Below are 18,533 nucleotides of genomic sequence, written 5' to 3'. Positions count from 1 at the left end.
AACGTTATATACAAAGACTAGTCATTTCATGACCCTTATAGATCTGTTGGTGAATGATATTAAGCGAACAGATGGTTTTCTAGCCATTCCACCACTATTAAGGAAAAGGTATTGCATGCGATTGTTGGGCAAAACTAACTAATTACGTTCTCGGTGTTTGAAAGTTGGTTTGTTATTACTTTTTTGTAACTTCCCCTAGTCTCTTATTCCATAGTTATCATATATTTATTGATTTTTTTTTTTACATGTACAAATGACTTGTGGTATGTGGTCCTTAGATACGAATGCAAATATTTCTAATCAAGTTGTAAAATGGCCATGTACAAGACCATCAAATTATGTAAAATCTTTTGAGGGGAATGCATTTAATGAAATTCATATCCGATCTAAATTAACAAATGCATTTAATGAAATTCATATCCGATCTAAATTAACACTATTGTTTAATACCTGGCTTTCTTTGATGAGAAATTTGGAATAAATAATATAAAGTTGAACTGTATACCATATCTTGAGATTGGAAAGAATAAAAAAAAAATGCAATCAATGTCTTATTCCAAATAGGATGGATACAATAATTAGATTATAAGATTTTCTTTTTTAAATAATGTTTGTACAGGCAAATTATTATAGAGTACAAAAATTGAACTAGATAACACTGACATAACAACCTAAACACAAACATTTGAACTCAGACATAACAACTCTGCACACCCAAATACCGACATATGAACTCAGACATAACAACTCTGCACACCTAAACACAGACATCAAAACTCCACAGACATCAGAACTCTCCAGACATCAGAACTTCCCACATCCTACATTATCTCAGTGCCCTAAACAACTCCTTAGTATATTTTTACTATTTATGTAAATAGTTTGCCTTTTTTTGTCTGTGGATTTTTTTTTAGTAGATTAATTTCCATTTTTTTTTGCAAAGGTAATTGTAATTATAGTGTGAAGTGGGGGAATCGAACCTCTAACCTCAAAGTCGATAGTACAAAAATTTTCTTATTTATTTATATGTTAAATTAGATTTAATATATTATTTAAATAATCTCTCCATTCATCAACTTCTCAATCCATCACCTCTTTGGGATTCTATATGAGTTATAGAACAACAAAAGAAAAATTCTCTCATGAACACTAAAAATCTCTCTGTTCTCTTCTCTTTGATCTTCCAAAATAAGGACCTTACAATCATATTTCTTGTCCTGAGAATAGCAAGGAAGGCCCGGTGGTGGTGTCTTGGTGATTGATCGTGTTCTTGGAAGGAGCTTCGAATTCGAAGGAGATTTTCTCAGTTCGTGTTCTTAGAAGGTCTACAAGAGTATGTTCCTCTTCCTTGTAAAAGCATGTTTATGATGTATGTTTATCTTGTGTATTCTAATTTCTATGGTTCTATATCCTTCAAAACGAATTTCATTGACACACGCGTTCATACACTTCTGCTGAAGAATTTGATTCCTTCACCAGGGTATATAGAATTTATTATTCTATCACAAAAAATAGCAATATGTGTTGGTAGGTCACGTGTCAACATGATTCCATCTGCTAGAGAACACTGCTCAACCCAAAAGTGCAATAGGTGTTAGCAGCCAGGACTAGGGTTGGCAAAAAAACCCGACGTGGCGGGTCCCCCCCATTCGGACCGGGGATGGGGTCAAACCGGAGAATTTATTTGGGGCCCCGTCGAACACTGCTCAACCCAAAAGTGCAATAGGTGTTAGCAGCCAGGACTAGGGTTGGTAAAAAAACCCAACGGGGCGGGTCCTCGCGGGGACTCGCCCTGTTCGGACCGGGGATGAGGTCAAACCGGGGAATTTATTTGGGGCCCCGTCCGGGGACGGGGTGGGGATGGGGGCAGTATCCCCGCCCCAACTCTGACCCTGACCCCGACCCCGAATATATATATATATATATATATTATCCCTTCCCCAGTCCCTTCTCGCTCTCTGCAACAGAACATCCCTCCCCTCTCACTCTCGCTCTCTGCATTCCTCCCCTCTCCCTTCTGTTGAAGTCTGCCACGAATGGGGCCCCACGGGGACCCCGTTTCCCCTACGGGGCTGGGGACGGGGGACGCCCCCTCGCCCCGCCCCAGCCCCGTTGCCAACCCTAGCCAGGACACGACAGGTCAACGCGCAACTAGTCTTTAACTTGTAATCGAAATAGTGAACAATGGGGATAGAAGTAATAAACGTACCCATAATGAGACCCTTCTTATATCGAGCTTCTCCTTAAATGTTGAGTTCAATTTTCAAAATTGGGCTTTCTTTTTTGAATCGGGTAGGACATTGTAGGTGGTAGTTAGGTTGGGTGGGGCATTCCTATCGCGAATGGAAGGTGCATGGTTCCCAATTGGTGAACGTATAGAACAGAACAAGGTTGTATTTCTAATGTCACGCTTTCTATTTGAATTTGGGTAAGGGCTTTGCAGGTTTAATCGGGTTGAGGTGGGGTATCTTATCGCGAGTAGAAGGTGCGTCAACGGTGAACAGAGTTTTAGTATAAATAATAATTATCAAACAATTTATTCATATATATGTATAATCTAAATTTAAATACTGAATTCAAGTATATTCATTATCTCGATCCTTAAACAATAAAATTAAAAAATAAAAATAATATTTATATAATAATAATAATAATAATAACATTAAATTATTATATTAAATAAAAAGAAAAGAGGCTAACTCGGCGGGGATGGGGATGAAGAATGGTCCCATCCTCATTTAGCTTATCAAAAATTCTTCTCAGCTCCCTTCCTCATTTTCCGCTCCGTTCTCGTGGGAAAAAATGGGCATCTCTATAATTCCAAGCTGCCCAATTCACCATTTGGGCCGGGCCGGGCCGTCTTGATATAGCTCTTTTCTAGATATAACATTTGGGCCAGGCTGAACACATTTGAACTTTGAAGCCCAGAAATCTGGCCGAAGTAATCGTCCATCGATGCCTTCTTTGTTCCGAACTGAAATTCCAGAACCGGCGAGTCAACCCACCGATACAAAGCAGAATCGGCGAGTCAGCCCACCGATTCAAAGCTCAGTCAATTTGTTTTTTTTACTTCCATGGTCGCAGCCGAGCTAATCTGCTATTCAAAATCCAGACGGCCACAGATGGTTGTTCTACTTTGAGCTTCAGCTTACGCGATCTGCGAACCCCTCGAGGCCCCTTTTTTTTCCTCAGGTAAGTAAAATTCCACCCATCTCTTTCACTTTGCTGGAAACTTAACAAAATTATGTACAACACTTGTGTCAGCTCAACTGTATATTCGATTCGGAGTAATGGGCCTCTTTCCCATTGCTTTAATGAGCGTCCCATCTTCTTAAATGAAAGATGTAATGGAAACCGATTTCATCCTTCATCGTCGTCATCATTATGTTGTTCTTGTTGTGTTTGTTATACATTTCCAACCCAGAGAGTGCCTGTAGGCCCTAGCATTTTCTATGGGCCGAGGCAATCCACCCTGCTTCAATGGTCGATATCTAGGAGGTTGATGTTGGGAGGCCGAAACCGGTTCTGTTACACGCTTCCTGAATATGGGCGTGTTCTGGATTGTTATGAGGTTCCTTTTTCTATAAGTGATGGTGGGACTTGTCATTGTAGTGAGGGAAGGAGGTATAGAAGATCTTGTATGATTTCTGATAGTGATTGTGAATTTGACAAATCGCATGGATTTGATGAAGAGGACATTGCTGAAGCAATGATCAGTTTGATAAGGGAGGGTTTTGGAAGCCAGGAAAGAATTAAGACATCTAAGAGAGTGGAAGTTGGAAACCAAAGAAAGTGCGGAGCAAAGGAGGGAAATTTAAGTTCATCGAGACGAGTAGAACTGGAGAAAAAGATGAGAAGAGGTGTCGAGGAGAAAAGGTTTAGTTCATTTGAAAAGATAAGAGTAGATAAGAAAAGAGAGAGTAACAGTCAGCAAGAAAGAGAAGAGAGGAAAAGCAATAAGTTCGATTCTTTAAATAGTAAACATAATAATAAAGTTGGATCAATGGCAGTTGAGTTGAGGAAAGATGGATATAGGCTGAATAGTGATCAGTTAGTTAATTCAAGAGCTGATAGTCAGAGTTTAAGAAAAGAAGGGTCTACTTGTTCATCTTATTATTCACTCTCCTCCACTGGGGATATTGAGAGTGATGCTGAAGTTGAAGACAAGAATGTGCAATTTGTTGAAGAATCGTCCAGTGGGTACAGATACGAATCTGTGAGTGATGTGGGAGAAAAATTAGATGGGCAGATCAAGGAAGCGTTCAAGAGACAAGCAGAGAATGAGAAGAGGCGAGAAGAGGAATCAGTGGTCCGCGATCCTACAGTTGGGAATAGTGCCGATTGGCATTTGAGGAAGAACTCAGATAATAAACTTAAAATGTTAACAACAGTAACATCCTCCGTGAGTGGAACCTCTGATATGAACTCAAGATTGTCAAGGGCCAGGGAAAGTGGTTATGCATGTACTTCAAGTCCCAAGAAGAAGTTTGTTGACAAGAAAGAGGAATCGAAAATGGCTGTGACTTTGAATGAGCAATCAAAACAATATGATGTATCAGGTAAGAAAGTGGGTGGTGTGTTTATAAATGAAGGGAAAAAACTTGCAGAAGTATCAGAAATCAGCCACAGTAGTGCAGAAGAAATTTCGCATTCTCATAAAAGACTAACCATTAAGAATGAAAACCTAGAATTAGATGCAAATCTCATCAAGAAAGCAAGCAACAACAATCATGGTACTGGCCGTCCTGTCCTTCAAGAAAAAAGTTCAAGACGAAGTTCATCATTTCAACAACTTTTGGGAGTTTCAGAAAATAGGAGAACTGAGAGAGAAAGTATCTCTCATCAGACAAGCCAGTCTGATGCAAGTGAAAGTACAGGTCTCCATGTAACTTCTAATCAAAAGGCTGAAGAAGAACATCATCAAATAGGAAATCATCCCACTGGAGAAGTGGATTCGAGACAAAAGTTTCTTCATCTTGGTGTTATATCGGTAATCAAAGAGGGTAATACCAACATCTCAAGTTCTGAAATTAGAACACAAAATGAGGAACAAAATGCAGCATTAGTTAATGCATCAAATTTTGTGGCTAAAGACATAAAGTCTTCGACAGATCAGAAAGATTCTCAGAGAGTTATGTCCAGAAAAGGTTCCCGAGATGCCTCTGACATTTCAATGGTTCATGGTACCGATAAAATATCTGCTACACATTCTGAAAAAACATTTGAAAGCAGAATCTTCAAGCAAGAAACTAATAAATCATTAGTGGAAAAAACCGTCAAGGAAACCATAATAAGACGTGGTCAAAATAATAATCGTCTGGTGCAAACTGAATCGGGAAAAGAGGCTAAAAATCATGTAGAAAAATCAGAAGTTCAAGGATCCATTAATTTAAGTTCCCAAAGTAGTTATCAAGGGATTGGTTTGAATAATGAAGAAAATAAAAGGTCACAGGCAGTGTTAATGCCTCCTCCATCTCAGCTTGTAGCTAGAGAACCATTGCGAATAGATTCTACTAGTGAAATGGCAAGCCAAGTAGTTTCCAGAAGAACATCAGGAAGCAGTTCAGGTGCTTCCTACATGCAGCCAGGAGGAAGCCCAGCTTTGGACCGTACATCCTACCGAGGAAGTGGGGCAGATGAGAGTATCGAGGATTCTGTATACCTTATCACTCCTGATGATACTCTAGGTTCAGCTGACCGTTTAGAGAGATCATCTGCACAGTTTGTTGGTGAGTTTATTGAGAAGTCCAGGGATGAACTCTTAATTTCTGAAATTCATAAGGAGAAAAATATCTCTGAGGTTGATTTACTACATGAAGAGAAGCATGGAGAACATAATTTGGTAGATTACCGTATGAAGGACCATGACTCAAGGCTCTCGTCTGGGAGTTCTGGAACCAAGGGTCCTTCTGATGAAATGTGGCATGTAATGGACTCAACTACCGAGCAGCCTCCCAAAACTGATGATCCTGAGATTAGTGCACACAGTGAGAATGCAATTGTCAAGAGAAGTGGCAAATCCTTGTGGAATGTCATTTCAGACATAGTTCGTCTCCGTTGGAATTCACGTGCTGAAACCTCTGAGTCAGCTTTAAGATCAGGAGGAAGAAATTCACCAAATGAGTCTGTTAGTAATGAGACCTGGTTTTCTGGCCGTGAACATGAGGAGACTGATAATAAGAAAATGGAAAGGACCACAGTTTCTGAATTCACTTATTTGGATCAGTTGGAAGAACCAAATCTTTCTGCCCAAGGCCAAGATTTATCTGATGATAAGACAGCCAAAAGTATATACTCTGAAGTAGATAATACATCTTTCCCAAATATAATGGAGACCAAACCATCAGGTGGGACTTTGTTAGTTTCTGGAGAAGCCATCTTAACTGATGGTAGGAAGGTTGACGTTATTTCTTCTGGTTTGGATATAGAACAGTCATCATTACCACTGTCTACCCAAGGCATAAGAGGATCTTCTATTCAAGAAATGTTTCGTAGTGGTAAAACTGATGCCTTTGCAAGCAGCTCTGCAGATCAGTTGGGGCATTCTTCTGATGCTACACTATCAGATATATCAACAACTGGAACCAAGGATGTGGAAGTGAAACAGAGGAAGCTTCAAAGAAACAAGCAAGTTCTAAAAGACAGGTTTGATGAATGGGAAGAAGCATATCTACTCGAAACTGAGCAGCGAAAAATTGATGAAATATTCATGAGGGAAGCACTAGCTGAAGCCAAGAAGGCTGCAGATACTTGGGAAGTGCCTGTTGGAGCAGTATTGGTGAAACATGGAAAGATTATTGCTCGTGGCTGCAACCTGTAAGTACTTTGGCGGAATGCCTATCTTGTTCACTTAATTGCTATTATTTGGATGTTGATGAGTTCATTTTTTAGGGTCGAAGAGTTGCGAGATTCCACAGCCCATGCAGAAATGATTTGTATTCGGGAGGCTTCAAAGCAATTAAAGACATGGAGGCTTGCTGTAATTTTCTGTTACTACTTCTATCACCTATTTATCATATGGTGTTCTTAATTGAGCATAATGCTTTTTATTACTATTAAACATATGATTGGTATTGAAGAACCGGATGTCTTTTGATGGGAGAGAGCATCCATACACCATAGTTTAAGGGCTGTAATATACACCTCGGCTTGCTGAAATGTCTGTGTAGAACACTAGAACGGATTTCCTTTGCATAGGATCTTATTGTTTTCTTTAGAAGAACTATTGTGATATCTAATTTGACTTCGATCATGTTTTATATTCACAGGACACAACTCTTTACGTGACACTTGAGCCGTGTCCTATGTGTGCTGGAGCGATACTACAAGCACGAATAGAAAATCTTGTGTGGGGAGCACCAAATAAGCTTCTTGGAGCTGATGGCAGCTGGATCAGGTAAGCATTTTACGATCAAATTATCTACTGATTACAATAATAATTGGACTTTCTTTTCATTCAATGGTATTTTGTGAATTGCTTAGTCAGTCTGAGTTTGATTGAGCAGATTGAAGTAAAATTTCTGGTTATAATGTGTATGTGAAAAAGTTTCAGAAATTGAAATTTTGATGTGTCCTGTTATTTTGGGTTTATCAATTTATAATCTTTCATATTTGCTCTGATTTGTTTTACCTTTTACACAGACTTTTTCCTGATGGTGGGGAGGGAAATGTCTCAGAACAGTCCGAGAAGTCTGCTGCACCCGTCCACCCATTCCACCCGAAAATGACGATCCGGCGAGGTGTGTTGGGATCTGAATGTGCTGATGTAATGCAACAATTCTTTCAGCTGAGGAGGAGAAAGAAGCAAAAGAAAGAAAACACTCCACCTCTAGCTATTACGCATCATCCATCAAAATTTATTACTAAGATGCATAACATTTTCCACATATTGTTCTGTTTGTAATGGAAATGAGATGATCAGAGTGCATATGTCCATTTGTATCTAACAATAAGCGAGCAAGTAGTAAATTGATCATTCCTTTTCTAGAGTTCAACAATTGCAAGGGTTGGAGATTGAAACATCGACCTTTGAAATAAGTACTGATAATTCCTTGCAAATTGGAACCTGAATTTTTTAATAATCCTTATCAGCTCATATGAAGCATATGATGGTCAGAGTTATACATCAACATGGCTAGCTGTAGATATAAGCCCAACATGACTAGCTGCAGTTATAAGCCTACCTATACCCCGATCAAATGCTATAAATAACAATCCATTTTGTGTGCCAAACTGTGTTATATCCTGGTGATATATCCGTCCCTGGAGGAATAGATAGGATTGCAAAGAACCCAGGAGGGATAAGGGAAAAAGAGGGGTGCATCAGCCTTCTGCATGAATTTTCAAGATTGTGTTGCAAAGGAAAATGACATCGTTGAACCATATCAAACTTGATCTGAATTTGAGTCCATATCCATGTCCTCCTCCCGGAAGTCATACTCTACTATAAGGCCAAGATTATCAACCAATTTGTGATACTTCTGACACCCTGCACACTGTACAGAATATTGATGGGAAGTATCTGATCAACCAAATTAAGAAACAGTAGATAGTATTTACTATGATAAAACAACCATATCACTAACGAATGGAGGTCCTACACAGCAAATACGTGGAGTGGGGAAATTGAACCTCAAACCTTATAAGACCAAAGCTATCATAATTGCTAGCATTCAAGGGTATTCCAACATCATAAAACCATCTTGCAATACATATGATGAGAGCTCCCTCATTTCTATTTTTGTAAGCATCATTTACAATTGATTGTGCATTTATTGAACTCTTGTGCTTCTTCCTAGAAGATTTAACCGATCCTAAACTATCTTTTTTATTGCTTCGACTTTATGTCACCTCTTCCTTGAACAAGTTACCACCAAATCATCATCTTCCTTATCATGAGTTCTACATCTTCAACTTCTTGTACAAAATTTCTTTGAACCTTCAATTCCTTTTTCCTAGATATATATTCTCTAATTTCTTCTTTGGAATGATTTGGACATTTATTGCAAGTAGTTACATTTCTATAACCACCAGAAAGATGCTGCTTCACTCTATATACTACTAGTTTTGTTGTTTTGGAACAAAAGTTGCAAACACAAGTAAATATGTCGTGAGAATTTTCTAAGTGTGCATGTTTCCATGCTGTATCTTTTCTTGGACCTTCGTTAGACACCCTAATCAATCAAATCAACATTCTCTAGCTTTTAGGAATTGTTAATTATTATTAGAGAGAATTCAAAGAGAGACAGAGAGGAGGGAGAGATGAGCAGAAAATATCTTCCCTCAAATTCTAGACATATAAGGAGAAATATGAGTACTAATCTTCTAAGAATATTTTTGAATTATAGCAAAGGACTATAACTATGCACAGTTGACCATCCATCCTTCATGAGTTGTAAACGTTGGGGTTTCAAGAGGAGTTATTTACAGCAGTCCAGTCAAAAAGAATAGTGCATGCTTAAACTTGAAAAAAGTTTGAAGAAGCTTGGGGTTTCAGGGTGTAATTCCATAGTATTGCAACACTTTCAGTCAGAACAAATCCACACATTCGTTTGAAGCGAAAGAAAGAACAATGATCAGCTTACTCGAATTGCTAATGTAAAATGGTTCATCATATCATTGAGATTTTGCAACATAATAGAATGTAAAATGGTTCATCATATCATTGAGATTTTGCAACATAATAGAACATTGAAAGATAATGGTGTACCTGAACAAAAACAAGCCCCCGTTCATAAGCTAACCGATTGATGAGCCTCTTCGTTCTCTCACTACATTGGTTACAAGTAAACGTTACCATCAAACTTCTTCTTGGAAGCTTTATGTCAATGGCTGCCGCCTGCAAATGGAAGAAAGATAAATACAAGCCATAAGTTCAAGAATCTCTAGCGCAGTTCAAGATCCATTACGGAATTCATACCGTATCCGAATTTCTCTGTGCAGATTCATCGTCGTCTCCAGGATAACCATCCACCAACCTAGAAACCGTAAGCACCTTATATCTGCGTTCCCGAGTAACTGGTACAGTGCGGAAGTTTCTACTCCTGGAAAAGAAATGCTCAGTTTGCTCGTGTAAAGAGATCAAAGAAACAATAAAGAAGGCAGAAATTGAAGATACAGTGAGAAGGAAAAGAAGAAATTTGATTATTCACCTAATGAAGACGCCATTGCTAGGGTTTGCTTTTGAAAAGAGTATAGATTTGAATGAGTTGATAGATGAAAGCGGCCGAGTCTCCGAAGAGTTGAAGGAGTGGTGAAGAAGCGCGGGAGAAGAGAAGTATACAGTCTTTGCCGCGGCCATGGATGAAGTTGTCGCTTATACAGTAAGCTTTCCTCCTGGTGCTCTCTTCATACTCTAGAAAGCCGACATGTCGTTTTCCTTTTCCTGCAGCCTCCAATTAACCAACGACACTTGACGAACGAACAGTATTGGTAATTTGGTATTCTTTCATTCTTTGGTAACTGGCTAGTGGCTAATTGCAGTTCATTGGGAAAGTAGTTGGGAAAGGTGTAGATAGCGATATTTTTACTATATCGTAAAAAAATTTATGAAAAGCAAAAAGTAAATAATAAAATATTATTAATATAAAAATGATATAAATGATAGACGTCTTGACTTATTTAAAAATCATAGATAGTTTTTTTGTTAATTTATTTTTTTGTTTTTATAAGTTTTTCAGAAATATCCATTGAAATTCGACATTTTATCAATATTTCTATAGAAATTTTCATAAAATTAAGACCTTGATATTTCCATCGATATCAACATTTTAAACCTTGGTTGGAAATAATCTCGATTTTCATAAAAGAAAAAGGAAAAAAAATACATTTTTACACCTAGGTTTTGGATCTAATTTCTATTTAATTTTAGGTTTCAAAATATTAAACATTAAGTTGTTTTGAGTTCAGTTTCAATTTAGTCTATAGATTTTAAAATGCTACAATTTTACTCTTTGCTTCAACCTGGTATTTATGTTTCAAAATTTAAACTTTTAACTTAGATTTTGCACTAAATACGCACTTTCCGTCTTTAGAATTAATGAAATAAAAATCATTAAGAGAATTATAACTAATTAAGTTTCACTATTTTTTTTCAATTTTAAAATTAAATTTAAAATTCCACTTCAATAATTATTTTTTATTAATTAAAAGAAATTGACGTCAATGATTGAAAGTAAACATTTAATAAAAAATTGAGGTTAAAAATGTAAAATCTTGAAACTCAGGACTAAATCGAAAGAAAATTCAAATCTTGAAAGTAAAATTGTAACATTTTGAAACTCAAGGACTAAATTGAAACAAAACTCAAAAAATGACTAAATGTGTAATATTTTAAAACCTAAGAATCAAATAGAAACTATAGTCAAAACGACTAAAAAGGTATTATTCCAAAAAAGAAAAATAGCATCTTGAAGCTCATGAACTAAATGGAAACCAAACCCAAAACTTAAATACTAGGTCCGGTTTGGTAATCATTTTGTTTTTTGTTTTTTTTTTTAAAAAAATTAAGTCTATTTTCTCCTATTTTCTTACCATTATTTGCATTTTTAAAATTATAATGGCTGAATTCTTAACTAAATTACAAAAACAAAAACAAGTTTTTAAAAACTTTTTCAAAATTTGGCTTGGTTTTTTAAACCATCGATAAAAAGTAGATATCAATAGAAGAAATTTGGGGGTGAAAATAGTGTTTATAGGCTTAAATTTTAAAAATAAATAAATAAATAAATAAAACGAAATGTTAATGAACAAGGCCTTATGTGTAACATTGTAAAACCAGAGACTAAATAAAGATTAAACCCAAAACCTAAGAATGAAAATGGTATTTTCTCACAATGTTATAACTTGCAATTCAATCATTTATTTCTTTCAGTAGAATGAAATTCTTTTGCCAAAATTTCAACTAAAAAAGTTTTCTGTTATGCTATTTCGGTGCTTTTAGAGTACGAAGTTGAATTTCAGGCAATTTGCTGCTTTGGATTATGGCTTCATTTGATCATATGAAATTAGGTATGATTCTCAAGTAAATAATGAACAAACTCTTTATATTTTGAAATGCTGAGTTATTTTCTGCTTCTCTTTTGTGAATGATGAGTATTGCTGACACTAATGTATTAGTAAAATTATGTGTATTCTTGTAAAATCATATGATGAATTGTGAATAATGATGGAGAAGAACATGATAAATTCTTGTCACAGTTGGTTGACACAACTGTGCAATTTTGAATGATTTTCTTTTCATTAGTCAAATAAAAAAAATTGTATACAAGTGTATGAACTGTCCCCAAATTCCACTGAACCACAAGCAATGAGGATCAAGTTGCTTCTTTGCTGATGGTGAAAGGGGACAATAAGATTCTTCTGGAAAACATTTGTTCCGTGAAATCGTCGGTTGACGTCGATTCGAATTCCGTTAGTGACTGTTGCTGATAGGCATCAATCTACCTCATCAATTTCATCAAATGGAAGTGGTACTGGCTTAACTGCTCTAAATTTTCCAGCATTATTAAGATGCTCATTCTCCAACCTGGGCCATTAGGACAGATGCTTATTAGAGTGATCAAAAAGAGGAAGACTCGAACAGTTAGATCGTTCTAAGCGTACCGATAAACCGAAAAAGTTTGTAACTTTTACCTGAAAAAATTCCACAGCCCTCTTCTTATGACTTCAAGAGCTGCTAAGAACAGTCCAGTAACTCTTGAATCAACGTGTCCAAAAGTTGAATGGAGAACAGTTTGCAACCAGGCAAGCCTAAGAATAAAGTTCAAGCCCTGCAAACATACCAAAAATTTTGGTAAGAGTCCACTTCATTATAGGACAAAAGACAAGTGAAAATTAGTTAAATCCTAGAATGTGTACTGAACAAGACACCTAAAATCTTCCTGTATTGTACAAAGTATTGGGTTCTATTTCTATCTTATCAGGAGTAGATTGAGAATATTGCTTTGCCTGAACTAAAATATGAGCCAATGAAGAGCAAATTTTAAGAATCTTTTTACTGTCTTTCCTATCTTTTATAGTAGCCATGTGGATTATATTCAGAAATTCAGAATCATTTTGAGTGCTAAATCTCTTTCCATTGGTGACTCATGTCACATTCGTGCTAGTGCTTATAGATTTTCTTCTGCTAAAGTTTTCGAAACCGAAAAATAAAGCATTGTCGCAACTCGTGACTATACCATGGAGAAGTAGTAAATGGTCTTTCGTCGAAGCATTAGATCATTCCTAAGCCATGGATTTTTGGAATTTATTTGAAGCAAACCCCAATCCTTTACAAAGTCCCAATACAATTGGTATACAGTTGCTCCACTTGACATAACCACCACAAGACATAACCATCCAACTCCTTTGGCCTTGTCTTTCTCATATGCCACTTTGGCCCCTGCAGCCAACATTGCTGACACATACTTTCCTAGATTGACAAGGTGGCTTGTCTCTCCCTCATCAAACCAGCGCCTTGCACACTGAAAACCCAAAAAATGTAAAACTTTGTTAAAGAAAATATAGTGCAAATGATATCAATGTTGAATTATACAAATTCTTGGCAATGCCAAAGATGACTGAATCCTATACCTGCATTGCTCTCCAGTAGTAAGGTAGAAACGAAACTGCATAAGCGAGATCTCGGTAATGCTTGGCCTTCATACAGTAGTTGTAATTCTGTGTTCTGTAGCTTCCTGTTATGTAGTAACAGGCCATATACTCGAGGTTTCGCAGCATCGGAACCTATACCATGAAACACAGAATAATCATTATGAGTAAAGGCATTTTCTAACATATCTGTCATGCCCAGTTTTTCAGAAATTTGTAGCTAAGCATGCTGATTTATATATATACCTGACTACATAGCTGATCTGCCATGAAGAAGTCCAACATCACTACCTGCAGAAAGTAATTGAGAAAGTGATGGGAATATGATGAAACCAACCTTGACTTTGAAGAAGAGTTTTAAGATTCCAAATCCACCTTAGTGTAGGTAAAATGATGGGGAATGGATCTTTGGAGCAAGTATTTACCTTGTAGAGAGGCGAAAAGGCTATATTTCTCATCACACGGAGGAAACGGTAGCGGCTTGATCGATAGTAAACGTTGAAGGGACACACAAGTAACAGCAAGAAAAACTGTGACATGAGGAAAATGTTTAAAAAAATCACATATCGAAAATTTGACCGAATAGATACAAGGCTCAATGAATGCTAGATACAGAAACAAATGGCTTCATATTGAGAAATTACCAGCAAGAGAAGGCCAGGGATCACTTGAACTTGAGTATAAGAGTACCCTTTTGAAAGCAGTGCCAAATGAACAAACATGACACCGACGACAGCAGTCATTGAAGTGGTACATATCAAGAACACGTCTCTGTATTTAAGTTCCTTTGTGGCCGATAACTCGAAAATGAAGCTGTAATTTATCCGAGTCTTTCTCCAGGCAAAGATGTTGCAGCCATAGAGGAAGAAATGTAAGAACATCAAGCTGAACATGCTGTAAAAAAGATACATCCTTTTTAATTACCATTCATCAATAGCAAAAACTATTAAGAAAAAGATGCACAGATACTTGCCTAAATATTGGATATACAGTCTCCATGTAAAGTGAGAAAGGGTGTCTTTTGTACATCCCCATGATATGAGCCATGATAACATATCCAGCAAGTAGTGCAAGGAAACACCCAGTGAACAGTCCTGTTTATGTAACAGATTGTATTTAATGTTTCCAACAGTTACTGCTATGTAGGTAAAAAAAACTTAGTTAACATAACATTTGATTTCTTCTAGTGTTTTTTAGTGTTGAAATTTCAGCCTCATTTGGTGAACCAGCTGGGGACAACTGCTTTTGTTGTCTAGTGTCCACCCAAAATAGTGGATTGAACCATGGCCTTTAGTTCAAAGCTAAGTAGTCTGATGTGGCAATGGCAGTACTCTTTTAGTTTGTTTGTTAATCTGTCTTGATTAGAAGCTTGTCGAATAGACACTAAAAACTGCAAGGATTTTCTTGTCAAGATCTCTTGAAAATGATGTGTTAAAGATCGAAGAACTCACCGACGAAGAACGTAATGCCATGTGACTCTTTACGCTGTTTCGGTTTAAGGTATTTCATGGCCTTCCTTTTGTCTTCCTCAGCAAAGTTTTTGATAAATAGCTCCTCTACCTCATCTGCTAGCTTTATAACCTGTCATTTCAAGACTTTAGTTCAACTTTTTTAATGACAGACAACCGTATCTGCTTCCAAAATTTCATACGAATTAGAGGCCAAAGTGCAGACAAGACCAACTATGAAACCAATAGCCACTTCACATTGTCTGAGAACTTTCTCATTGGAAATTTTCAGCAGCTAATGACCTAAATCTAAACATGATCCAATCATAAATTTACCTTGTCTGAGCTGTTGAAATAAGAACTTTCCACAACTTTAAGATAAATGGGAAGAACTTGTTTTCCAGTGACCTGCAAAAAAGCAGGATATTTTATGATTACAAGCAGGATTTAAGAGGCAATGATGAAGGAATGAGTTTTCAGTGGCCATTTTTACTTACTTTGTCAAACTTCTTCAAAATCTTTATAAAGGCAAGCATGTTCAAGTGCCTGAAGAATGGTCTCATAAGGATTAAACAAACATTAAAAAAAAAAAAAAAAAAATGAAACTTGAATAATCTGTTCTTCATTCAACTTTTAGTATCGTCATTTAATACCTGTAAGTTTTGAGAAACCCCAAGCCCTTATAGAGCTCAACAAAAGCTCCTTTGATCATCTTCTCTGCATGGTGCAACCTGGTCTTGTTAATGTGAAGTTTTGTTCCTTCATTGCATTTCTTTGAGTTTGCCAAATCTTCCCTAAATAAATGGCTTATAGCTGAGAATGTACGAGATGGGGTTGTCAAAGGAATGTTCATTTTTATGTTCTTCCCCTGAAAACTGATAACTCGTCCCGAGAATGATCTCCATTTTTTATCCAAGCTTTTAGTTCTTGTTGAGTTTCCCATTTCTTCTGATCTTGGTGAGTCTGAAAATGCCAAATCTGTCTTCTCCAATTCATCATTGATGTTCTCTTGGGACTGTTCTTGCCCTGTTGTGTCCTTAACAGACTCCTCTGCATATCAAAAAACGTCAAATTAAGATTCCTTTGAGATAAAAACCCATAACAACTTCCTTCTACTATAAGTTAACTTCGAATTTTCTGACATCATGAGTAGGGGAAAAAAAAAAAAAAAAAAACAAGTCTTGGATTTTTCCTAGTAGGAGCTAGATTAGTTAAGGGACAAAATGAGATATTTTTAGGAACACCCATCTCAGAAAGTTGGCAGCTGAAACTTTTTGGTTGCATTTGAAACAAGGCAAGTTTGATGATTTACCACAAGAAATTGTGTAAGAAATGGAACCATCCTCCTTAGAATCCGGCGCAATATCGCCGGTCTGACGCCGGTGCTGTATGGCCAATTTCAAATCAATGAGAATCTCCAACTGTTTCTTCAAGCTGTCTCCTCTCTCCATGAATTCAGTCTCCTTTGTCTTGAAGAATTGATTCACCTTGTTTAGCTGAATATCAAGACAAGAAAAGAATTCCTTTGCTGCAGTTGTATCAGCAAATTGATCCAACAACTCTGTTTCATACATGTCTCCCTTGCTAGCAGAGGAAGCAAGCTTCTTATGGACCTGTTAGCAAAAAGATTTCAACTTTATGTCATATTAGTACACAAACAAACATTAAAAATGAAATTGTAGGAATTTGAAAGAAAGGGTACATGAATAGGTCCATGATCTCTACGTTGGTGACAAAATATAGAGAGTTTCTTTATAGAAGAACAGAAGGTAGTTGCTGCGGTGGTGGCGGCGACGGAGGCAGTAGCGGGATTGTTATCATTTTTAAGAAGATAGAGTTTCTTGAGGTCTTTTTTTAGTTGCCAATAATCAACAAAAGCATGTTTCCATTCAGGGATCAATTGTCCTTCAAATTGCTTGGAGAATTTGACCATATTGGTATACTCTGTTTGAAGCAGAGTGTGAGAGAGCGAATGATGATGATGAAGAAGAAGAGATTGCTGTGAGTGTTGAAAGGAAGAGGATGATGACATTATTTATGGAAGAAAAAAGGAATTGGATTGATGTGGTTCGTACTGATTCTCGACAGCACATTCTAAAATATCCTATGCTTTCTCCACTTGAAAGAGCATAGTGGCCAAGGTTCGCCGGAGATTTATCGACTGCCACCGGAAATGGCTGACTTACTGACCAACATGGCTTTCAACTTTCATGAAGTTTTTGAAAAGGGTGGGGAAATATAAAGTAGAAGACTCGTGGGACCCTCCAAAGAAAAAAACAGAGACCAAGCTAGGAGGGAAGAAGCCTAATTCCTCCCTTACAAAAGTTACAAACTTTTTTATTAATTAAAAAAATCAATGGATCTCATAATTACGATATGGAGAATCAAACCTTCCATCTTTAGTAAGAGGGTTGTATCAATTATTATTGAGTTAAGTTCACCTTACCGTACTATTTTATAAGTTGAAAGTTTAACACTTTCTTCTATATTTATAAACTTACATTCTTTCCTTAGTAGTGAAAAACATTGATATGATAATTTTTTATAACAATGTACAATACCATTAATGGTATAAGGTTTTTTCATAAGTAGTTTGGAGAAGTAAGATGACTTGAGTCTAAATAAACGATACAAAGATATAGAGAGACTCGTTATTTAGATGCTCCAACCTTTTGAAAAAAAAATGGAAATGACAATAGTTTTTCTTTCTAATTCAAGTAGGAATTAGAAAGTTTGAAGTAAACTATATAAAAATATGGATAGATTCGTTGTCTCAAACACTCCAACCTTTTGAGAAAAAAAATGGAAATAACAATAGTTTTTTTTTTTTCGGTTCAAGTGAGAGTACAAGAATATCAACTTCTGATTTCAAAGGAATGAGAGTATATGTCAATTATTGTTGAACTATATGATGTTATTAGTTTAGTAGATCGGATTAATGTTTTTTTTTTTTTTTTTTGGCCTCATAAGAAAAATGCGTAAAGTTTATGGGATTTAAAAGACTTTGAGACGTTTGAAAGTCTTGAAAAATGGTATAAGGTGATAAGGGAAAAGGGAAGTTAATTGGGCAAAGCATTATTTTGCATGCACACACCAAGGCTAATTCTTATTAGACCAGCATGGTTCCCACTTAGATTTTAGGATAATAAACAATACACTATTTTAAAAGTGTTTTAGTCATTAATCTTTGGTCCATATATAATTAATTAAAATTGATTTGTCCTTGGTTTTGGAGTGGAAGGGGAATCATTTGGTACATATTTTTGCTCTCTTTTTCCCATTCTTTCTGTGGATCATGCAGTTGATTACTGTGTCAAATGGAAATTTAAGAACTGACATTAATGCAGATTTGGGAACTTTTATTCCATAACATGCCAATAAAAATCCCTTTTTAAAAGACAATTTTTAAGATTAATTTTTTTTTTTTTTTAGGGTTGAAAAAAGATGACTTTGATATGGATGTGGAATGTGGATGAATGAAATGATCATCTAGTT

The 18,533-nt window shown here is 36.4% G+C and overlaps 3 protein-coding genes across 3 annotated transcripts; 1 reads left to right on the top strand and 2 right to left on the bottom strand.

Moving 5' to 3' along the window:
- Window positions 1-2,769: 2,769 nt before the first annotated feature.
- LOC120081183 (tRNA(adenine(34)) deaminase, chloroplastic) lies at window positions 2,770-7,994 on the top strand. Its single transcript, XM_039035874.1, has 4 exons — window positions 2,770-6,816; window positions 6,892-6,979; window positions 7,269-7,396; window positions 7,642-7,994. Exons 1-4 carry the CDS (start codon window positions 3,245-3,247, stop codon window positions 7,901-7,903), a joined length of 4,050 nt encoding a protein of 1,349 aa, XP_038891802.1. The 5' UTR covers window positions 2,770-3,244; the 3' UTR covers window positions 7,904-7,994.
- Window positions 7,995-8,027: 33 nt separating this feature from the next.
- Window positions 8,028-10,413, bottom strand: LOC120081184 (uncharacterized protein C24H6.02c). The gene is made up of 4 exons (XM_039035875.1): window positions 10,152-10,413; window positions 9,920-10,043; window positions 9,710-9,838; window positions 8,028-8,495 (listed from the first exon to the last, which is right to left on the bottom strand). Exons 1-4 carry the CDS (start codon window positions 10,298-10,300, stop codon window positions 8,385-8,387), a joined length of 513 nt encoding a protein of 170 aa, XP_038891803.1. The 5' UTR covers window positions 10,301-10,413; the 3' UTR covers window positions 8,028-8,384.
- Window positions 10,414-12,131: 1,718 nt separating this feature from the next.
- Window positions 12,132-17,243, bottom strand: LOC120081161 (phosphate transporter PHO1 homolog 1). Its single transcript, XM_039035843.1, has 14 exons — window positions 16,741-17,243; window positions 16,351-16,651; window positions 15,692-16,088; window positions 15,536-15,584; window positions 15,375-15,446; window positions 15,042-15,171; window positions 14,564-14,684; window positions 14,235-14,484; window positions 14,016-14,120; window positions 13,837-13,881; window positions 13,573-13,725; window positions 13,179-13,463; window positions 12,634-12,770; window positions 12,132-12,526 (listed from the first exon to the last, which is right to left on the bottom strand). Exons 1-14 carry the CDS (start codon window positions 17,068-17,070, stop codon window positions 12,436-12,438), a joined length of 2,466 nt encoding a protein of 821 aa, XP_038891771.1. The 5' UTR covers window positions 17,071-17,243; the 3' UTR covers window positions 12,132-12,435.
- Between the last annotated feature and the right edge of the window lie 1,290 nt (window positions 17,244-18,533).

Source organism: Benincasa hispida, chromosome 7 (genome assembly GCF_009727055.1).
Source record: "Benincasa hispida cultivar B227 chromosome 7, ASM972705v1, whole genome shotgun sequence".
NCBI classification, from domain to species: domain Eukaryota; kingdom Viridiplantae; phylum Streptophyta; class Magnoliopsida; order Cucurbitales; family Cucurbitaceae; genus Benincasa; species Benincasa hispida.
This window is presented reverse-complemented; position numbering and strand designations above follow the sequence as displayed.